Below are 16,212 nucleotides of genomic sequence, written 5' to 3' on the forward strand. Positions count from 1 at the left end.
TATTAAAAAAACAACTTCTCTTTAAATAAGGCAAGTACTTTGGGTGGTCTCACCATCATGGTATCAGACAATCCTTTGGATGTCTCCTTCGACAGTAAAAATGACAACTCTAAATGATCAAACTCAGTACACACCCCTATCGAAAATAAATAAAACACTGACTCAGTACATCGCTACCATGTCATTTCCAACTGGACCCTTGGCTACACCAGCATTGTTCCCACAGCCATCTACGGTAAACAGCGCTGTATCATGGGGACACAGTTCAGCTGGTTCCACGTTCAGTGTCACATCAACATTTAAAATACTTCAATTACCAAACATCAGAATAAAGTAGACCTTTGTCATTCGTATCCACAACAATTGTTTTGTACACGTGAAGATAACGCAGTCTACCTTCCAACAGCGCTGGTCTAATGTTCAGTTTACAGAGGCAGCACATTCTTTCCAGAAGAATGTTCACATTGGAACCAGCATAAAAATCTTGATACTGGGGGAAAAAAAAAAGTATCGGGACAAAGATGATGTTGAGCTGCTCCACCGATTGAGGGAAAGTTCCAGATAAGGAGGAGCTCCTTTGTGCTCGATCAAACAACGGCCACAAGCATGCCGATGTCCATTCGCTTCATCACCCAGTTCAGCGTGATGATTTTCTTCTCTGACACTCCCTTCTCTTGTTCCTTTTGTGGAACAACAAACCGTAACAGCAAAATAAATACATTTTTTTTTATTAAAAAAGGTATACTTATCAGAACATGTTATAAACATAAGTTACTGAGCCCTGTTGAATACTCTAGTTATGTGTTCCGCTGGCTAAGCAAACACAAAAAAAATGCCACCACAGACACTGGGAGGTGCACATCGAGTTGCACGCCTTTCTTAGGCCGCTGTCCCGATGTGAAAGACCTCCAACAGGACACGTTGGAAATGTAAAAGAATGACTAGCTCATGTAAGAAAACCGCTTCAAAGAAAAGCAATACATTCCAGCTAAATATACAAACCTCTCCTACGACATCAATAGTAGAAAGATCCCCCCCCCCCCCTCATTTTGGTGGGATTTTTCACCCCTTAACTGGCAAACACCCCAAATATCGATTTGTATCTGGCATGAATGCAGGGACCTAATGGTTTAATCATTCTGTAACATACAAATACCAGTGCATCTTTGCAGTTCAGAAATTAATTACATTTTTTAAATCTTAAAAAAAAAAAAAAAAAACCTCTCATAACACTTCAGAAAATTCCTGTGTATGCGTACTGTGTGTGCAAATTTAATGGAATGGATCTCCTTTTTTTTTTCCCCCCCCCCGCAACTGGGATGGACAAAAGAGCTTCATGAAAGTCACCCTCAAGCAGAGTAAGATTTCACATTCAGAATGCAGATGGTTAAAAGACATCACTTCTATGTGACCTGAAATAAATGTTCTCATATTAAATAAACAAGACCTAGGAGAACAATCTGAAGTGACGGTTTCAATTCATTTGGATTGTTTTATCTTTTTTTCGGAGAACTTCGTCGAAGAAAGTCCAGGTTCAGAGATCAGGAACACGAATCCAATCTGTCTTGATTTGTGTTGTGATTGTAAACAAACGGATTACTGCAATACGAGGCCGACCTGTAAGACACGACAAAAATGTCAGCAGGAGTGAAAACTTAAAGTGCAGCAGTTCTCAAACGTAGCTACACCGGCACCTCGTCTTTCCAAATAGTGGGAGCGGTCTGTTTGTAACTCATTCTGTCTGTAACTTCAAAGTTACTTTACCCCTAAATGAGAACCGGTAAAAAGTTGACAATACAGACGTTCCTCGGTGTAGTTACACGATAGGTTCTGCAAAAATCTGGCTGCGATAAATCTAAAAATGGTTTGTAACACTTTCTATTTTAGTTTTTTTCAAATTTTTTTTTATTAACTTTGAGCAACAGCAACACTAGAGAAAACAAAAATGTTGTCTCGACAAACTCCAGTTCGTTCCTGACTTGATTCATTCCATATTCATGAGCTCCGATCCTCCTCTTTCTGCTGGTCACCAATATTCAGAAATACCACAGGCGCTATAAACACTTAAAGCGAGTTGAATTCAGTCGGTCCGACACTCCTGTTCCGTTGGTGCTCTTTACTGCCACCTACCAGCTTGGAGGATAAATACAGGTTGCATTTGCTCTGCTACAAATTTCAGAAAATGGATACAGAAATGTAATTTAAAAAGTTTGTCTTTAAAATAATTTCTGCATCAATCACTAAAATGAGGAGGAGCCAGTATGTTTATGTTCCTTACTGTTTATTAGTTCACACTTCTATCCAATACAAATGGGCTTTATCCCTTCGCACAGCTGGATTGTGGAAATGTTACAATTAACGGCGCTCCAGCAGAATTGCTCCTAGCACTCGAACCGGCAACCTTTAAGTCACCAGATAATATTCTTACATGTAAACAAGCAGTCAGTCGCATTTTCCTACCAGCCTTACCTTCTCTGGCTCCATGGGTGGGCATTTCCAGTTGTACAAATAATACTGCAGGTTTCCATCCCCTATACCGAACTTGAGCTTTTCGAGGAATGTCTTGTTTTCCATTAGGTCCAATGCGTTGAAGACATCAAAGCCTTTCTGTTGAATGAAAGCAAAAATATAACAATAAAATATAACTGAAAAACTCAAAGAGCATCACAGATATCCATTTAGCTCTACACCCGGCAGTTACAGTTGCACCTGTTTTCACACATCGTCTACCGCACCTGTCTGGCAAGAATGAGCGCATCATTCATTAGGTCCATCAATGGGGTTTCCGTGTGCACCGTGTAGAAGGAGTAGGCCGCCTTCAGGCTTTTATGGACGGGGTGGTGCATGACGGTGGAGGGCAGGGTGTAGAAGCTTGTGAAGTCCGTCAAAACTCCCCCCGGGCCCTGAAACGGGACGAGGGAATCAATGGCGCACCGGGACTCGTCGCGTTTCCCTGAGATCATCGAATTCTTGAAACGCCTGTCCGACGCAGCAGGTATTGACCGCCGCCTGCCCGAATCTCCCTGATGCATCAGAGGCCGACTCCTCCATTCTGCTTTTCAGAGGCACTTTAACAATGACGAAGCTGAAGAAGAGCCTTTTCTGCACGGTCATACACGACACCGGCGAGCACATCAGCACAATGTGTATGAATGCTGAAGGTCACCATGGACCTGCATGCAAACACTTCCCCCTGAAAAAGCATTAACGGCTCAAACCGTAACTTCGACAAAGCGAGATATTCAACAGCTACACGCACATAGATTATAGTTATTATGACGATTTACACACTGGTGCTCAGTGAGTCCAGGACTGCCTCACTAATAATGCAGAACAGTCTTCCCCATCTCACAAAGGTAATGCGTTCCTGACAAACACCTCATAAGATGAATTCTTATCCGGGACTTAATTAGCTTCAGTTCCATTTGCTTTACTGACAACATTTCCGATGCGTTCCTGAGCCCTAAACTGACACACACTTACGCTAAAATACCACCAAATCCCATTAAAATGGACACAGGTAGTTCAATTGCTATCCTAAAACAACATAACGATGCAGTTCCCTTCTTTAAAAACAGTGTAATGCGGCACAGCTCCTCTGTAGCTACAACATACTATACGCTATACAAACAAAACAAAACAAAACAAAACAAAACAAAACATACACATTGCAGCGCTCCCATGTGGTGCTGCTGCTGCAGGTGGGCTCCAGAAACAGGGACCCTCAAAAAGTCTTGCACACAATGCAACTGATAACAGAGGAAGTAAAATTAAAAACGACACTGCAGTTCTCATCCACGGTTGCCCGCAATGAACGGATATCCCACAATGCACGGCAAGGCAGATTTACAACGTAGAATAAACACTGGTGAGAACCTATCAGAACATTCCAGAACTGATAAACTCAACTATGCACAAAAACACCAGCACTCTTAGCCCAGGGAGCAGCAAGGGAACTCAGTTCTCCCTCTCAGTGCCATAGCAACACATATGATGCTCGGTGTATACGTATTAATTCAAAGTTTAATGCAAGGAAAAGAACAGTAAAGGCAAAAGAAATCAAGGAAAATAATGCAAATGAATTCATTTTCATTTGGACAGTCCTAACCAGGGCTGTGGAGTTGGTACTCAAAACCTTCAACTCAACCTTCAAAAGTTGCACGTTATTTTGGGGGTCGACTTATCTGGTGAATGTGGGCCTAAACCTATATTACATCTCTATTTTTTGGGCGTTGATTTACACGTCGGATTAATTTATATGCCGACATATATGGTACATTTACTCAGAGTCGGTACCTTTTTACTGACTCCGAATCGGGTTAGCCAAATTTCTTCTGACTCCAAGACTCCGACTCCACAGCACTGGCCCTAAGGCGACCATTATCACTGAGACTAAAACAAGTGAAACTGGAAAACACGGAGCCTGAGAACTTAACGCAGTAGGAGTCAAACTAAGAAGCCGCACTTCAAGAGTTTTGAAGACACTTAACCTCCACAACGTAGGTGTCTATGATGTTCTCCTGTGGTAGGAACCAGTGGGAAACCTCTTCCTCGCCCATGATTGGTGCCAAGTGAAACTGCTTCAGGTACTTCTCCAGAAGTGCGGTGACCTGCTTCACGTCCTTCTTCTCCATTGGCCGGAGCCCTGGTGCCTTGGTGGTCTACGGGGCAAATGCACAAGAAATGTTTCAAGGCGGTCACAAGTTCTCCACTGAAGGCCAACATGCAGGTCAGGAAAGGCTGAAGCTATTTGGATGCTTTTTACTGCCATTGGTGATTGGTTAGTGAGTAAATTAAATACCTTATATTTAACAAGTTAAGCTGCATTGGTTTCCTTTTCTGTAATTCAGCCATCACCGTATTCCAACAGCAGCACAAATGATTAACGGGATCCAAATTCTATGTTCATACACTTCAACTTCCAATGAACTCTATGTAGTGTTACCAGCCCAGACACCTTATTCACCAGGGTGACTTACACTGCTAGATACACTACTTACACTGGGTCACTCATCCATACATCAGCGGAACACACACACACTCTCTCTGTCACTTACACACTATAGGGGAACCTGAACGGAATGTCTTTGGAGTGTGGGAGGAAACCAGAGCGCCCGTAGGAAACCCACACAGACACAGGGAGAACATGCAAACTGCACACAGAATGAGTGGGGATCGAACCCACGTCCTGTCGCACCACCCAGGCGCTGAGACAGCAGTGCTACTCGCTGCGCCACCATGCCGCCCACTTTGTAAAAATGTGTCACTGGACTGCCAAAGCAAATGACCGCTGGTGTATATGAACCGTACACCTGTGGCACCCTCTCGTGGCACACAGAGGAACACCATCTAGGAGATGCTTGGTTTCCTGATGAGAGAACAACTACGGGGTGAAGGTTTAGCTCCTCTACTCACGTCAGGCAGTCTGTAAAGCTTCATTGTTCTTTGTAAGGTCATGTTCCTGCTCAAATGGGAGAACTTCACCTCCACCAGCTTCCGTGGATTTAGGGATCGATGCCAGTACCTGAACATACACACGCAGTTTTAATCCACGGCAATTCCGCCAACAACCATTAAAACTCATCAAACTGACGTTTGCGCTCCGGATGCGTCTGGAAACATGGGGCGCGACATGAGAAATCACCGCACGGGCCGCAGGGGGTTCTGCTCATTCTCCACGCGTGGGCAGGAGCCACTCGTCTTGGTGACGGTTTGCTTTCCGACAAAGGAGCTGCCTGCACTCAGCGTCATTTATTCATGATGCCTCGAACCTCAGGCAGCCAGATAGAGGAGCGATGAAATATCACGTTCAGACTGACAGCGGCACCCAGAGGATGTTTCTCTTATTTTCTTTAGCAGTAACAACTGCGGCGGAAGCAAGGGCTTGAACCCTTGTTCCGGGACTCGAGCTGCCTGTTCTTCAGAGGTGCCGGGAATGAGGAAGAGGTGTGTGCGTGTGTGTGTGTGGGGGGGGGGGCGGTGGTCACCTGCAGGTGGCCACAGGTTTGGGCAGCACCACGCCAGCCGTGTAGACGGCCTGGAAGGTCCCCTCCAGGTTGACCCGCCGGGTGATCTCACGGATCAGCACTGGGGCGACCCGCTTTGCCCGCAGCTTCTTGTGCACGCACAGGAAGTTGATCTCCACCATCTTCTTCGACCTGAAGCGAAGAGGTGGGGCAGCCGGTAACTTTGTGTCCACACACTCGTGAGCCTTTGACACAGCATTCCCCTCCCTGAAGAATTAACCCCTGCCCCACGCTCACGTGTCGTAGATGTGGATGTTGGCAGGGATGGCGCTGATGAAGCACACGAGTTTCTTGTTGGAGGAGACCCTGACTCCACAGTGCCAGTGGGGCAGCCAGCCGGGGGGGCGCAGCGCCCTGTTGGGGGGGAGCAGGGTCACCGTTACCATGATTACTCGCTTTTCCCACTGAGCCACAATCTAATACATACAAACATCTTCTTGACACAGCTATAATAAACAAAAGCTGTTCAACTTTCTATTTTAATATACAGTTGAACCCTTGAACAACACGAGTTGGAAATGCACAGGCCCACTGATACGCAGATTTTTTTCCAATACTGTATTATGAATATGAGTAATACTCTACGCCAGAAAAATTTTGTAACGATTCATTCGTTAGCGTACAGGCTGGGCTGCTGTGAAGCAGTCGCATTGCTGCTTCTTCGTTATCAATGCATGAATCGTCATACCTCTAAATAAATATATCTTTTTTCACATTATATTTTCATTTTTGATGTCTAGTGTTACTAATACATATGACATCTACAGTGTTTCGTATCATATAAGACAACATTGATGTAGGTACTGACAGACAGACAGACGATTCATTTTGTTAACAGACGATGTAAAATTACGGTATTGATAAATACAGTACAGTACTGTCAATGTATTTTCTCTTCCTTATGATTTTTTTAATATTCTCTTTTCTCTAGCTTACTTTATTGCAAGAATACAGTATATAATACGAATAACACAGAATATGTGTTAATCAACTGTTTATCGGTAAGGCTTCCGCTCAACAGTACGCTGTTAACAGTTAAGTTTTTTGGGAGTCAAAAGTCATACGCAGATTTTTGACTGCGCAGGGGGTCGAAGCCCCTAACCCCCCGCATTGTTCAAGGGTCAACTGCATTTCATTGACTACGAGCTAAATTAAAGACCTTTAGAATGACTAAAATTAAGAATATGCTGTCTCCAGGAACTCCCGCTCAGTGCCGAGCATTGACCGACTCGTCCCGTGAACACGAACGCTGCTCTCCGTGTCGTCATTAATCGCCGAGACTCAGCGACACTAGACGGGAGCTGTAAACAGCGTGGAAGTGAGTTGAACTAAGGCGGTGCCACACTCCTGCCGCGCCTTCTCTTTACCGCCACCTACTGGCGTGACGTGTAAACACAGCTCACTTTTGCTCCAGCGCGAAAATCTCTCGTACCGCCAAAAAGTCGCAACTCGACTGCGTGTAACGCGAGGTGCCAGTGTCCTAATAAAAATAAATGGCACAAGAGTATGAGAAATGCAGCCTGTAATAAAGACCAAGTCAGCGAGAAAGGCCTTCTTGATGACGTCGATATTCTGCACCATACCCCGGTTATTTATGGTCACGTCCGGCCACGTCGCAGAGCTCGGCTGCTGAATCGGAGGCTGCCGGAGCCATTTGTCACGCCGGAGATGCGAGACGCCGGAGATGCGAGAGGAGTGGACAGCCGGTCGTCGGCCGAGCCGCTCTCCCGCCGTCGGCCCGGTATTTATAGTCCCGGCAGGAGACGGGCAGACAGGAGCCCATCTACAGGACCGGGGTTGATCGATCGCTTAAGCGCTTAATCTAAATGGACCTTGGGCACGATTAAATTTTAATTAGGGGAATACCTCGATTAGCGCCCGAGATGTGTTCTTGAGAAAGGGGCCGCTAAATGAAACACCATCACAGGAGGTCATTGGTTCGTTCATTTCTAAATAATGCGTGAATATTTTAAAAACGTGGTAAATTATTACGGTACATTTCTCCAAAGGATAAACCAAAAGAGCGTTACAATGAAACAGCACTACAGGCACCGTTACCGTGCTTCACATTCCGTCCGCTTGACCAAGTCAGATATATACGATTATCATTATATATTATTGTTATACAAAGACATTATATATAGACACACACAATAAAATTTACATCATAAACAAAACCAAAATTTACAATCATGACTGGAAAGTCAGAGCAAACACTGAACTCAATGGCCCTGTGCTCTGCATGCAGGCCAACAGGTGGCGTAGTGGTGAGAGTTGCTGCCCCTGACCTCTGAAGTCGGAGGTTCAGATCCCACTTCTCTGCAGAACCCCTGACCAAGAAGTTTCCAGTAAACTGCTCCAGGAAACACAAGAATATAATTACCCTGCGTAAATGGGTAAACCGGAGTACGCTGCCGGGGAGGAAAGCGTCAGCTAAATGAATAGATGTAAATGGCTCCATGCGGGACCTTGTTTACCGCAGCCACAGTGTCCCCGGGGAAGGTCGGGTCGGAGTCCGTCTGGCTCAGTCACGGTGACTCACATCTTCGAAGGACAGAAGCATCGGGCGCCTCTTTATTAACCGTACCGATCGATCACCGCAAACCGGATAGAGAGGCGACGGGGGTCGCCGGGCGCTACTCCCCCTAGAGGCCCCCGGCGTGGCGCTCACCACTTGAGGAAGTTGGGCGAGTAGTCGAAGCGGAACATGTTGTCATCGTCTTCCACGTAGTTCTCGTTCAGCAGCGTGTAGAGCTCCTTCAGCTACCGGGTGGGGGAGAGACACGCAAAGTAAGATGGTGCTCGAACTACATCACGCCACTCCTTTCGGTACAGGAATTGAACCGAACGAGCGCTGGGGAAAGTCGCGGACGGCCAAGTCGCTCCGGACGTAGAAGCTTCTCGGAAAAACGACGCCGAGGACACCGAGCGCCGAGATCGGAGTCGAGCGTTTCGACCGATAGGCGACGAGGCCCATCTGCTCGTTTTCACTCGTTTCGCGTCCCTGATGGCGCTTCGTGTCCGACATTAACGGGGCGCCCCTTCCTGCACATCGAACTAGAAAAAATTAAGACTAAACATTTTAGTATCGAACTGATTCATCGAAGGAAGAATCACTTTTCTGAGCACAAGATATTGGAAAAAGTTTTTGTCTTTAAGAAGAGGACAAAGATGTTTAAAAAAAAAAAAAAAAAATCTGATACATTCAGAGAGAAAACGGCAAATTTCACATTAACCCAGAATTGAGCCAATTAAGTATGAGGCTCTAAAAAGTGACACTTTCACGCATTATGAGTAACTGTCCAATGCAAGGTCATGGTGGCATTACATTTTACTTACATTAAAAAAATCACTGGTCAGGCAATTAATAATAAGAAGAAAAATTATTATTATTATTATATCACAATCACTATACGCATAATTTCAATACATTCAATAATGCTAAACACAAATATACAGATAAAGAAATTATTAATAACAATAGCAAATTTCACTGACCAGGTAGTGATCTTCATTATCAGTAACTATTTGTCTAGTGGAGGATCACAGTGATGTTAAAATCTGTTTTTATAAAATCAAAGCTTCAGCAATTATTATCATTATTATTAGTAATAATTATAAAAACACTTTCAGTATAAATAATGTTGACTCTAAACAGGCAGCGATGAACACCGTTTCCACAAAAGTGGCCCCAGAAGCGGCCAAGAGCGCTAGAGAGCTCCCCTCCCGCAGCCGTCCGGTTCATCGCTGACCTCGAACCCCCGTCGGCGACCGCTCACCACTTCCGCGTTGCTCAGGTCCAGGGTGTCCCACATGAAGCCCTGGGGCAGGGAATAGGGCTCCTGGCGGATGTTCTCCTTGTCGGGCTCGATGGGGCCGTGGGTGGTGACCACCTCGTCTGGAACACAGGAAGAGGCCGTCAGCGGCGTTTCCTGCGGCCAACGGGCCGCGCGTCACACGTCAGCCAGCCTGTCATCGCCCGGGATCTGCGACGAAGGGCTCCGACACGCGTGTTTGCAGGGAAGGTGGAAGACTGGGGGCTCAGATATCTAATACGAGGGGCTCGTCACCACCGGGGTTTAAAAAGTGACCCAAGGCAGGAGTAAGAGCACATACAGGGGACACACCGACACCGGACGAACTCTCAAGTCCAACCCCCCCGTCGCAGCAGAACCAGGAGGTGTCGAGGCTCTTGGACCAAGCGAGTGGCGCAGCCGTGCCGCTTAACTGCGGTAACTTCCCCCGAAGTACTTTTGCGGAAACGCGGTAAAACGCAGGCTGCGGAACGGACTCGGATCGGCACCGTGCGCAGATCTCCGAGAAACACGCTTTCTAGGGCCTCCCGGAGGAGCGGGGTGGGGACGCTCACTGAGTTTCGGGACGGGCTGGGTGTCCCAAAACTGGTACTTGTGCTTGGTGGCCTCGTCGATGTTCTTAGCGGGCCCTTGACACGTGGACAGCAGCTCCATGGCCCTCTGGATGTCCTGCAGCTTCTGCATGGGGATCGCAGGGTTCTGGTCCAACAGGGAGACAAAACGGAGACGCTCAAATGAGGCGAGACGGCGCACGAGGAATCGCTCTCGTCCGGCCCCGAGACCGACCGCCAGCCACCTGAGAGCTACATCCCCTTCAAGACCCGCTGAAAAACCGATATTTTCAGCCATCAAAACTAAGCATTTGGTGGTTAAAAATGTCAAATTCTCTCTAGTTCAGATCAAAGAAAGAGTCCTTACATTTTACCTTTAAGTGTAACAATCATTCATCCATCCAGTATTATGCATCCATCCACGATCAATTATGCCAATGTGGGTCAGGGTGGTCCAGAGTCTATCCTGGAAGCCCCGGGCGTGAGACACTATGAAGAGATAGCTACAGCTGCTCACAGTTATTACTATGATAATTCCATAATTCCATCATTTCCAGCAAAAACACCGACGTTATAACCTTTCACGTGTTAGATTTAGAATCTAAACAAGATGTATCGTTTGCTATTAATTATATATATATATATTATTGTTGGCAGGGTCCTGCTCGTATTTTTCAGTCCCTTTTTGTGCTGAATGCGTCCAGTACAACATCCAGCTGTTCAGGCAGGTAAATATTCACTTCAGAAAAATTGCCAGACGAGTATTATTCTTATTATTATTATTATTAATTTTTTCATTGAGAAGTCTCAGGAATGGCTGCAATAGCTGCATGTACATTTCCATGTTACCCAATAGCATGCTGAAATAGGCCAGTTTGGAACATAGCAATAATTTCTTATTCATAATTCACAATGTATTGCAACCAAAACATTAATACTGAATATTCTGCATTCTTGTGATGTTATCAGCATTATTGGCTATTACTGAATAAAAATGGAAAAAAGTTTATTCTCGGAGCGAAGGCCAATTTCGGAACAAGTTGGAAAATTGCACCCTGGACCTTCATGAGACCCAGTGAAGATGCAGGGGGTCCCGAGCACCTTGATTTCCTGGGAGTCGGAGGCCGAGTCCGACTTGGCGCCTCCGGAACCGGGCTTCTCCTTCTTGCGCTTCTGCTTCTTTTTCTTCTTCTTGGCCCCCAGGTCCCCACCAGGACTCCTGCAAGGGGCCCTTTGTGTCACTCAGAGATTCACATAGCGGAGGGTCGCGACCACGGCGAGCGCGTCGGCACTGCAATTGCTCGCATCCGCATCCCTAATCACGGGCTCGCTTGTCTAAAGCAACACAATAAAATTAAAGGAAACACACTGATTAAAATCAGACCACTGAGTCACAACATTCAACACTACTCAGTGTTAAACTAACACAAAGGTGTTCGATGTCAAGTTTTCACTCTTAATTTACTCTGCAATATGTTGTGAATAATAAAAATGAACCCACACTGAACTGCACCGCTTCAGGAATGGATGCTTCTTGTATCATTATTGGCTAAAATAATTAATAAAGGCAAAGGTCACTTTTCATGAATTATCAGGCCAAGCTACTATTTGCTACTTTATGAGAGCAGCGCCTGATGGCGACACATTGGTCTTTCGAACCTTGGACTGCTGGATGGCAGCCTGCGGATGACCACTGGAGGCTCACTGGACGGCCAACGAAGGTCAAGAGAATCTCATTGGACGGCCAACGAATGCTATGTGAATGCTCATTGGATGGGCAAAAAAAATGTCATGCAAATGCTCACTGGATGGCCAACAAAGGCTGTAAACGCCCAATAAGGTGTCCAGAGAGTGCTCATTGGACGCCCAACGAAGGTCCAGCGAATGCTCATTGGACGCCCAACGAAGGTCCAGAGAATGCTCATTGGAAGTCCAACGAAGGTCAAGAGAACGCTCATTGGACGTCCAACGAAGGTCCACAGAACGCTCATTGGACGTCCAACGAAGGTCCAGAGAACGCTCATTGGACGCCCAACGAAGGTCCACAGAACGCTCATTGGACGTCCAACGAAGGTCCAGAGAACGCTCATTGGACACCCAACGAAGGTCCACAGAACGCTCATTGGACGTCCAACGAAGGTCCAGAGAACGCTCATTGGACGCCCAACGAATGCTCACTAAAAGCTCCTTGGACACCCAATGCCTGTCCACTGAAAGTTCGCAGGACACCCAGGATAACATGCCTCCTAAAATTCATTGTACACCCACTATATATATCCACTGATGGCAAGAACATCCACAATAAATAGCTAATTCATGCGCAACACTCAGAATTCCTTTTGCTGCCATGATAAGGGCGAATTAAACGATAAAGAAAGACAGAGAGACAGACAAGAGGGGAGAGGAGAACAACAACAACAACAACACGCGCGGGGGGCCCACAGCGTCGCTTCCGTCCATTCTCCTGTCATTCATTCATTCATCCACTGATTCATTCGCTCCCTTCGCTGTGTCGTCGACATGATGATGTCTAACTAACTAAGCCTGGTGCGCGCGGCCCGCCTCGCGCTCTGCCTGCCCTGCGCTCCCCGGCCTGTCACTTGTCCACCACTCAGTCCCGCCACAGAGACGCGCAGGCCGCGCGCGCGCTGCCGGCTACACGCGCACGCCGAGTGGCCTCGAGCTGTGCGGCGCTCGCGCCGCGGCCGCCGCCTCCTCGCAACCCGGCATGTGAGGCGGCGCGCGCGGGGCGCGGAGACAGCGAGTGCGCGTCGCATCGCCCTTCCTTTCCTCCCGTCTCGCGCGCAGCCTTCCGACGCGACGAGCCGAGCGCCGCTCGCTCCGCTGCCCGCCCGCGTGTGCCTCACCCCTGCACGTGCTCGTTCTCCTCCTCGTTGTCGCCGTCGATGCCGCAGGTGTCCTGGTCGTCCAGCTCCAGGCTCTGCTGGCTGGCTGCGGACTCGCTGTCCTCCGCCATCATGGAGAGAAGCGACTCGAGGGGGGGGGAGGAGGGGGAGGGGGAGGGAGAGGGGAACGAACGAACGTACGAACGAACACGCGCGGCCGCGCGCGCGCGCGCACACACACACACACACCGTGCTACGGGAGACTGGGGGGATTAGCGACACAAAGAGGAAGGAGGAGGAGGAGGAGGAGGAGGAGGACGGAAACTGCGCCCCCTGGCGGCCGTCCTCCCCGCCAACCTTGGGCTCCAAAGGCAGTAGCTGTAACCGCTGCGCTGCCAGCATTACTGAGTACAGCACTTAGACGCTGTGGAGAAACCTGAAGGTGTTTAACAGCTCAGGAACACCGAACATGCAGCTGGGCTGGAGTGGGAGGTTGTGGAGAGCAGAGTACAGTTTTTTTCGACGAGTAATAAAGTGTAGTGGTTAGCGCTGCTGCCTTTGGCTCTCAAGATTGTAGGTTCGAGTCCCAGCTTGGTTGTAGTACCCTTGAGCAATGTACTTATCATGAAAATTACTCCACTAAAATTACTCCCTGGTATAAAGGGGTAAATAATTGTAACCTTAATGCTAGAAGTCACTTTTGGAGAAAGGTGTCAGCTAAATGGAGAAATATAATTTCAAATAAGTTTTAATTTCAACGTAAGTGGGCGTAAATGTGTTACAATGCAATAGACTGGCATCCCATCCGGGGTTTAACCTGCCTCGTGCTTCTAGGATAGGCTCCGGACCACGACCGCTTCATACTGGACGAAGAAGCTACCGATAACAGATGGGTGGAAGCGTTTGGGTATTTGTTATAGCTTCATGTGAGCTTTTCAAAGGACATCTTTATTTAATTTATCAGTTTCAATTTTGTGGTAAAAGTTACAAACGCCAGCAACTCCAACATTTCCAAAGCATTTTTGGAGGTTATTTGGTAGCTTGTTTATTATTCAGCGTTCAGTTTTGAAGGTGGTATACATTTAGCCGACACTTTTCTCCAAAGCGACTCACAATGTTAAGGTTACAATTATTTAGCCATTTATGCAGCTGAGTATTTCTACTAGAGCGATTTAGGCTATATCTTGCTTAAGGGCACTACTTAAAGGTGGGGATCAAACCCACAACCTTTGGATCCAGAGGCAAAACTCAAACCACTGTTACCAGCTGTCCCTAGAAAAAAATAATTAAAATTATTATTCATTCACCCATTCCTACAGCTTGGTAATTTCATGCTGATTTTACTGTAACAATTTAGGAGAAGTACTTTTCTCAAAGGTACAACAGAAGGAGATGGGGATCAAACCTACAACCTGCAGCTCCAAGGGCAGTAGCACCAACCCCTACACTAGCTACTGCCCCGCAGGACTGAACTGATCAGCTGTTTTTTCAATTTCACATGGACCATATTCATTTTGCTTTCCCTCTTTTAGCAACAAATGGCAAAATATGTACACACCAAATGGTCCATTTTACTTTTTCGTACAGCACTGAAACACAGCTAGTGTAAAACATTAAGGCATTACAGATTTTAAGATTGTATATTTAAGGTCGGTGTATAGTGGTCTTTATTCCAGCTCAGAGAGGATGTCATCATTGAGCCGTTTGCTGAATACAGCTGCAATACAGAGCCCCTTATAATAAGGAAATTAAAGTTTTGCAAGGACATTTGTTTTAAATTTGTCCTTTATTTGACGACGTGAAAAGAAAAAAAAAAAAAAAAGAGAAAAATCCAGATTATTTTATTGGCCATACCTGAGAAAGTTGGAGTAGGGATTCATTGCAAATCACCAGCTAGTTGAAATCAGGAAAATTACTTTGCATTTTATAAGGGGGAATTTTTTTTTTAAAAAAAGAAAAAAAAAAAAAAAGCCATCGGAAATGCATTTTTGTATTTTCGCGAGGCGTCGGCTAATGGGATTTCAATTGTGCCCTTTAATTAGTAGCTTGTTCAAAGCTAATTTAATTGCGAGTGCAGCTTAAATAAGAAGCGGGATGTGCGGAGTGTGCCAGGAAAAGGCCTGAGAAAGAAAAACCCTCGGGAAACATTGTTAGGAAGTGTGCATGTGGGATATATCCCACTGTTAGGGTCATATCCCTAATATATCCCACAAAACCCTCCCATAAATCCATATCCATATGTACGTATGTGACGTTCCCGTGAGTAACAGGCGGCACACAGTCTAATGTGTTTACTTCCATTTATTCAGAGTAATAAGCCTCAATTATGGTACAAGCAACCGGTATTAACATTCAGAGTAAAACACACTCCTCTCGGCAAGATTACAATAGTGAAGTAGGAGAATATGGCATGGTTTAAAAACGTCACGCTCGCGCCTGGCCTGCTGCGTGGCATGTTGCGCGTGGAAGAACCGAAGCCGAACACATTCGTAGGCAGCCATACTGTACGTACGTACGTACGTACGTACGTACGTACGTACGTACACACACACACACACACACACAAAATAGAACCAGCGCAGCTCCGGTCTTTGGCTGTTTTCCCATTTCGGCCTCAGCGCGAGATCGGCCTACGCCACGCCGCTAAGCGGGATTGAAGGAGAAAGCAAAGGACTCTGGGAAGTGGATGCACCAGTAGCCCTTTTACTGCATGCTGTCAGTGAGGATGAGGGCTGGAGAGGCAGCAACAAAATTAATAATTACAGTAATAAATAAGAGAAGAAGCGGAAGGGCGGCGAACCTAATTCCGTACACGATTCGAACAAGGCACTTGGAAAACACGGAAGTTTCTAGAAGAGCGACGCATACAGAGTTCAGTTTGGCGTAAGAAAAAGAAGACACTTGGGGGGGGTCTCGTCGTAAGGAAAGTCCCGAAACGTTGACGTAAAATCGTTTGGATAAAATATGCGTAAGA

The 16,212-nt window shown here is 46.5% G+C and overlaps 1 protein-coding gene across 3 annotated transcripts; it reads right to left on the reverse strand.

Moving 5' to 3' along the window:
- Positions 1-23: 23 nt before the first annotated feature.
- On the reverse strand, positions 24-15,848 carry nmt2 (N-myristoyltransferase 2). 3 transcript variants are annotated; one of them, XM_029259797.1, is made up of 13 exons: positions 15,781-15,848; positions 13,260-13,487; positions 11,494-11,611; positions 10,396-10,540; positions 9,806-9,924; positions 8,698-8,789; positions 6,264-6,380; positions 5,988-6,158; positions 5,416-5,524; positions 4,491-4,661; positions 2,736-2,903; positions 2,470-2,607; positions 24-1,617 (listed from the first exon to the last, which is right to left on the reverse strand). In XM_029259797.1, the coding sequence occupies exons 1-13, from the start codon at positions 15,843-15,845 to the stop codon at positions 1,597-1,599; spliced, it is 1,662 nt and encodes a 553-aa protein (XP_029115630.1). In that variant the 5' UTR covers positions 15,846-15,848; the 3' UTR covers positions 24-1,596. The 3 variants fall into 3 exon arrangements, with proteins under 3 accessions (XP_029115630.1, XP_029115631.1, XP_029115632.1); XM_029259798.1 differs by lacking the exon at positions 15,781-15,848 and having other exon boundaries at positions 13,260-13,507; XM_029259799.1 differs by lacking the exons at positions 11,494-11,611; positions 13,260-13,487; positions 15,781-15,848 and adding an exon at positions 10,767-11,481.
- Between the last annotated feature and the right edge of the window lie 364 nt (positions 15,849-16,212).

Source organism: Scleropages formosus, chromosome 18 (assembly GCF_900964775.1).
Source record: "Scleropages formosus chromosome 18, fSclFor1.1, whole genome shotgun sequence".
Classification (NCBI taxonomy): Eukaryota; Metazoa; Chordata; class Actinopteri; order Osteoglossiformes; family Osteoglossidae; genus Scleropages; species Scleropages formosus.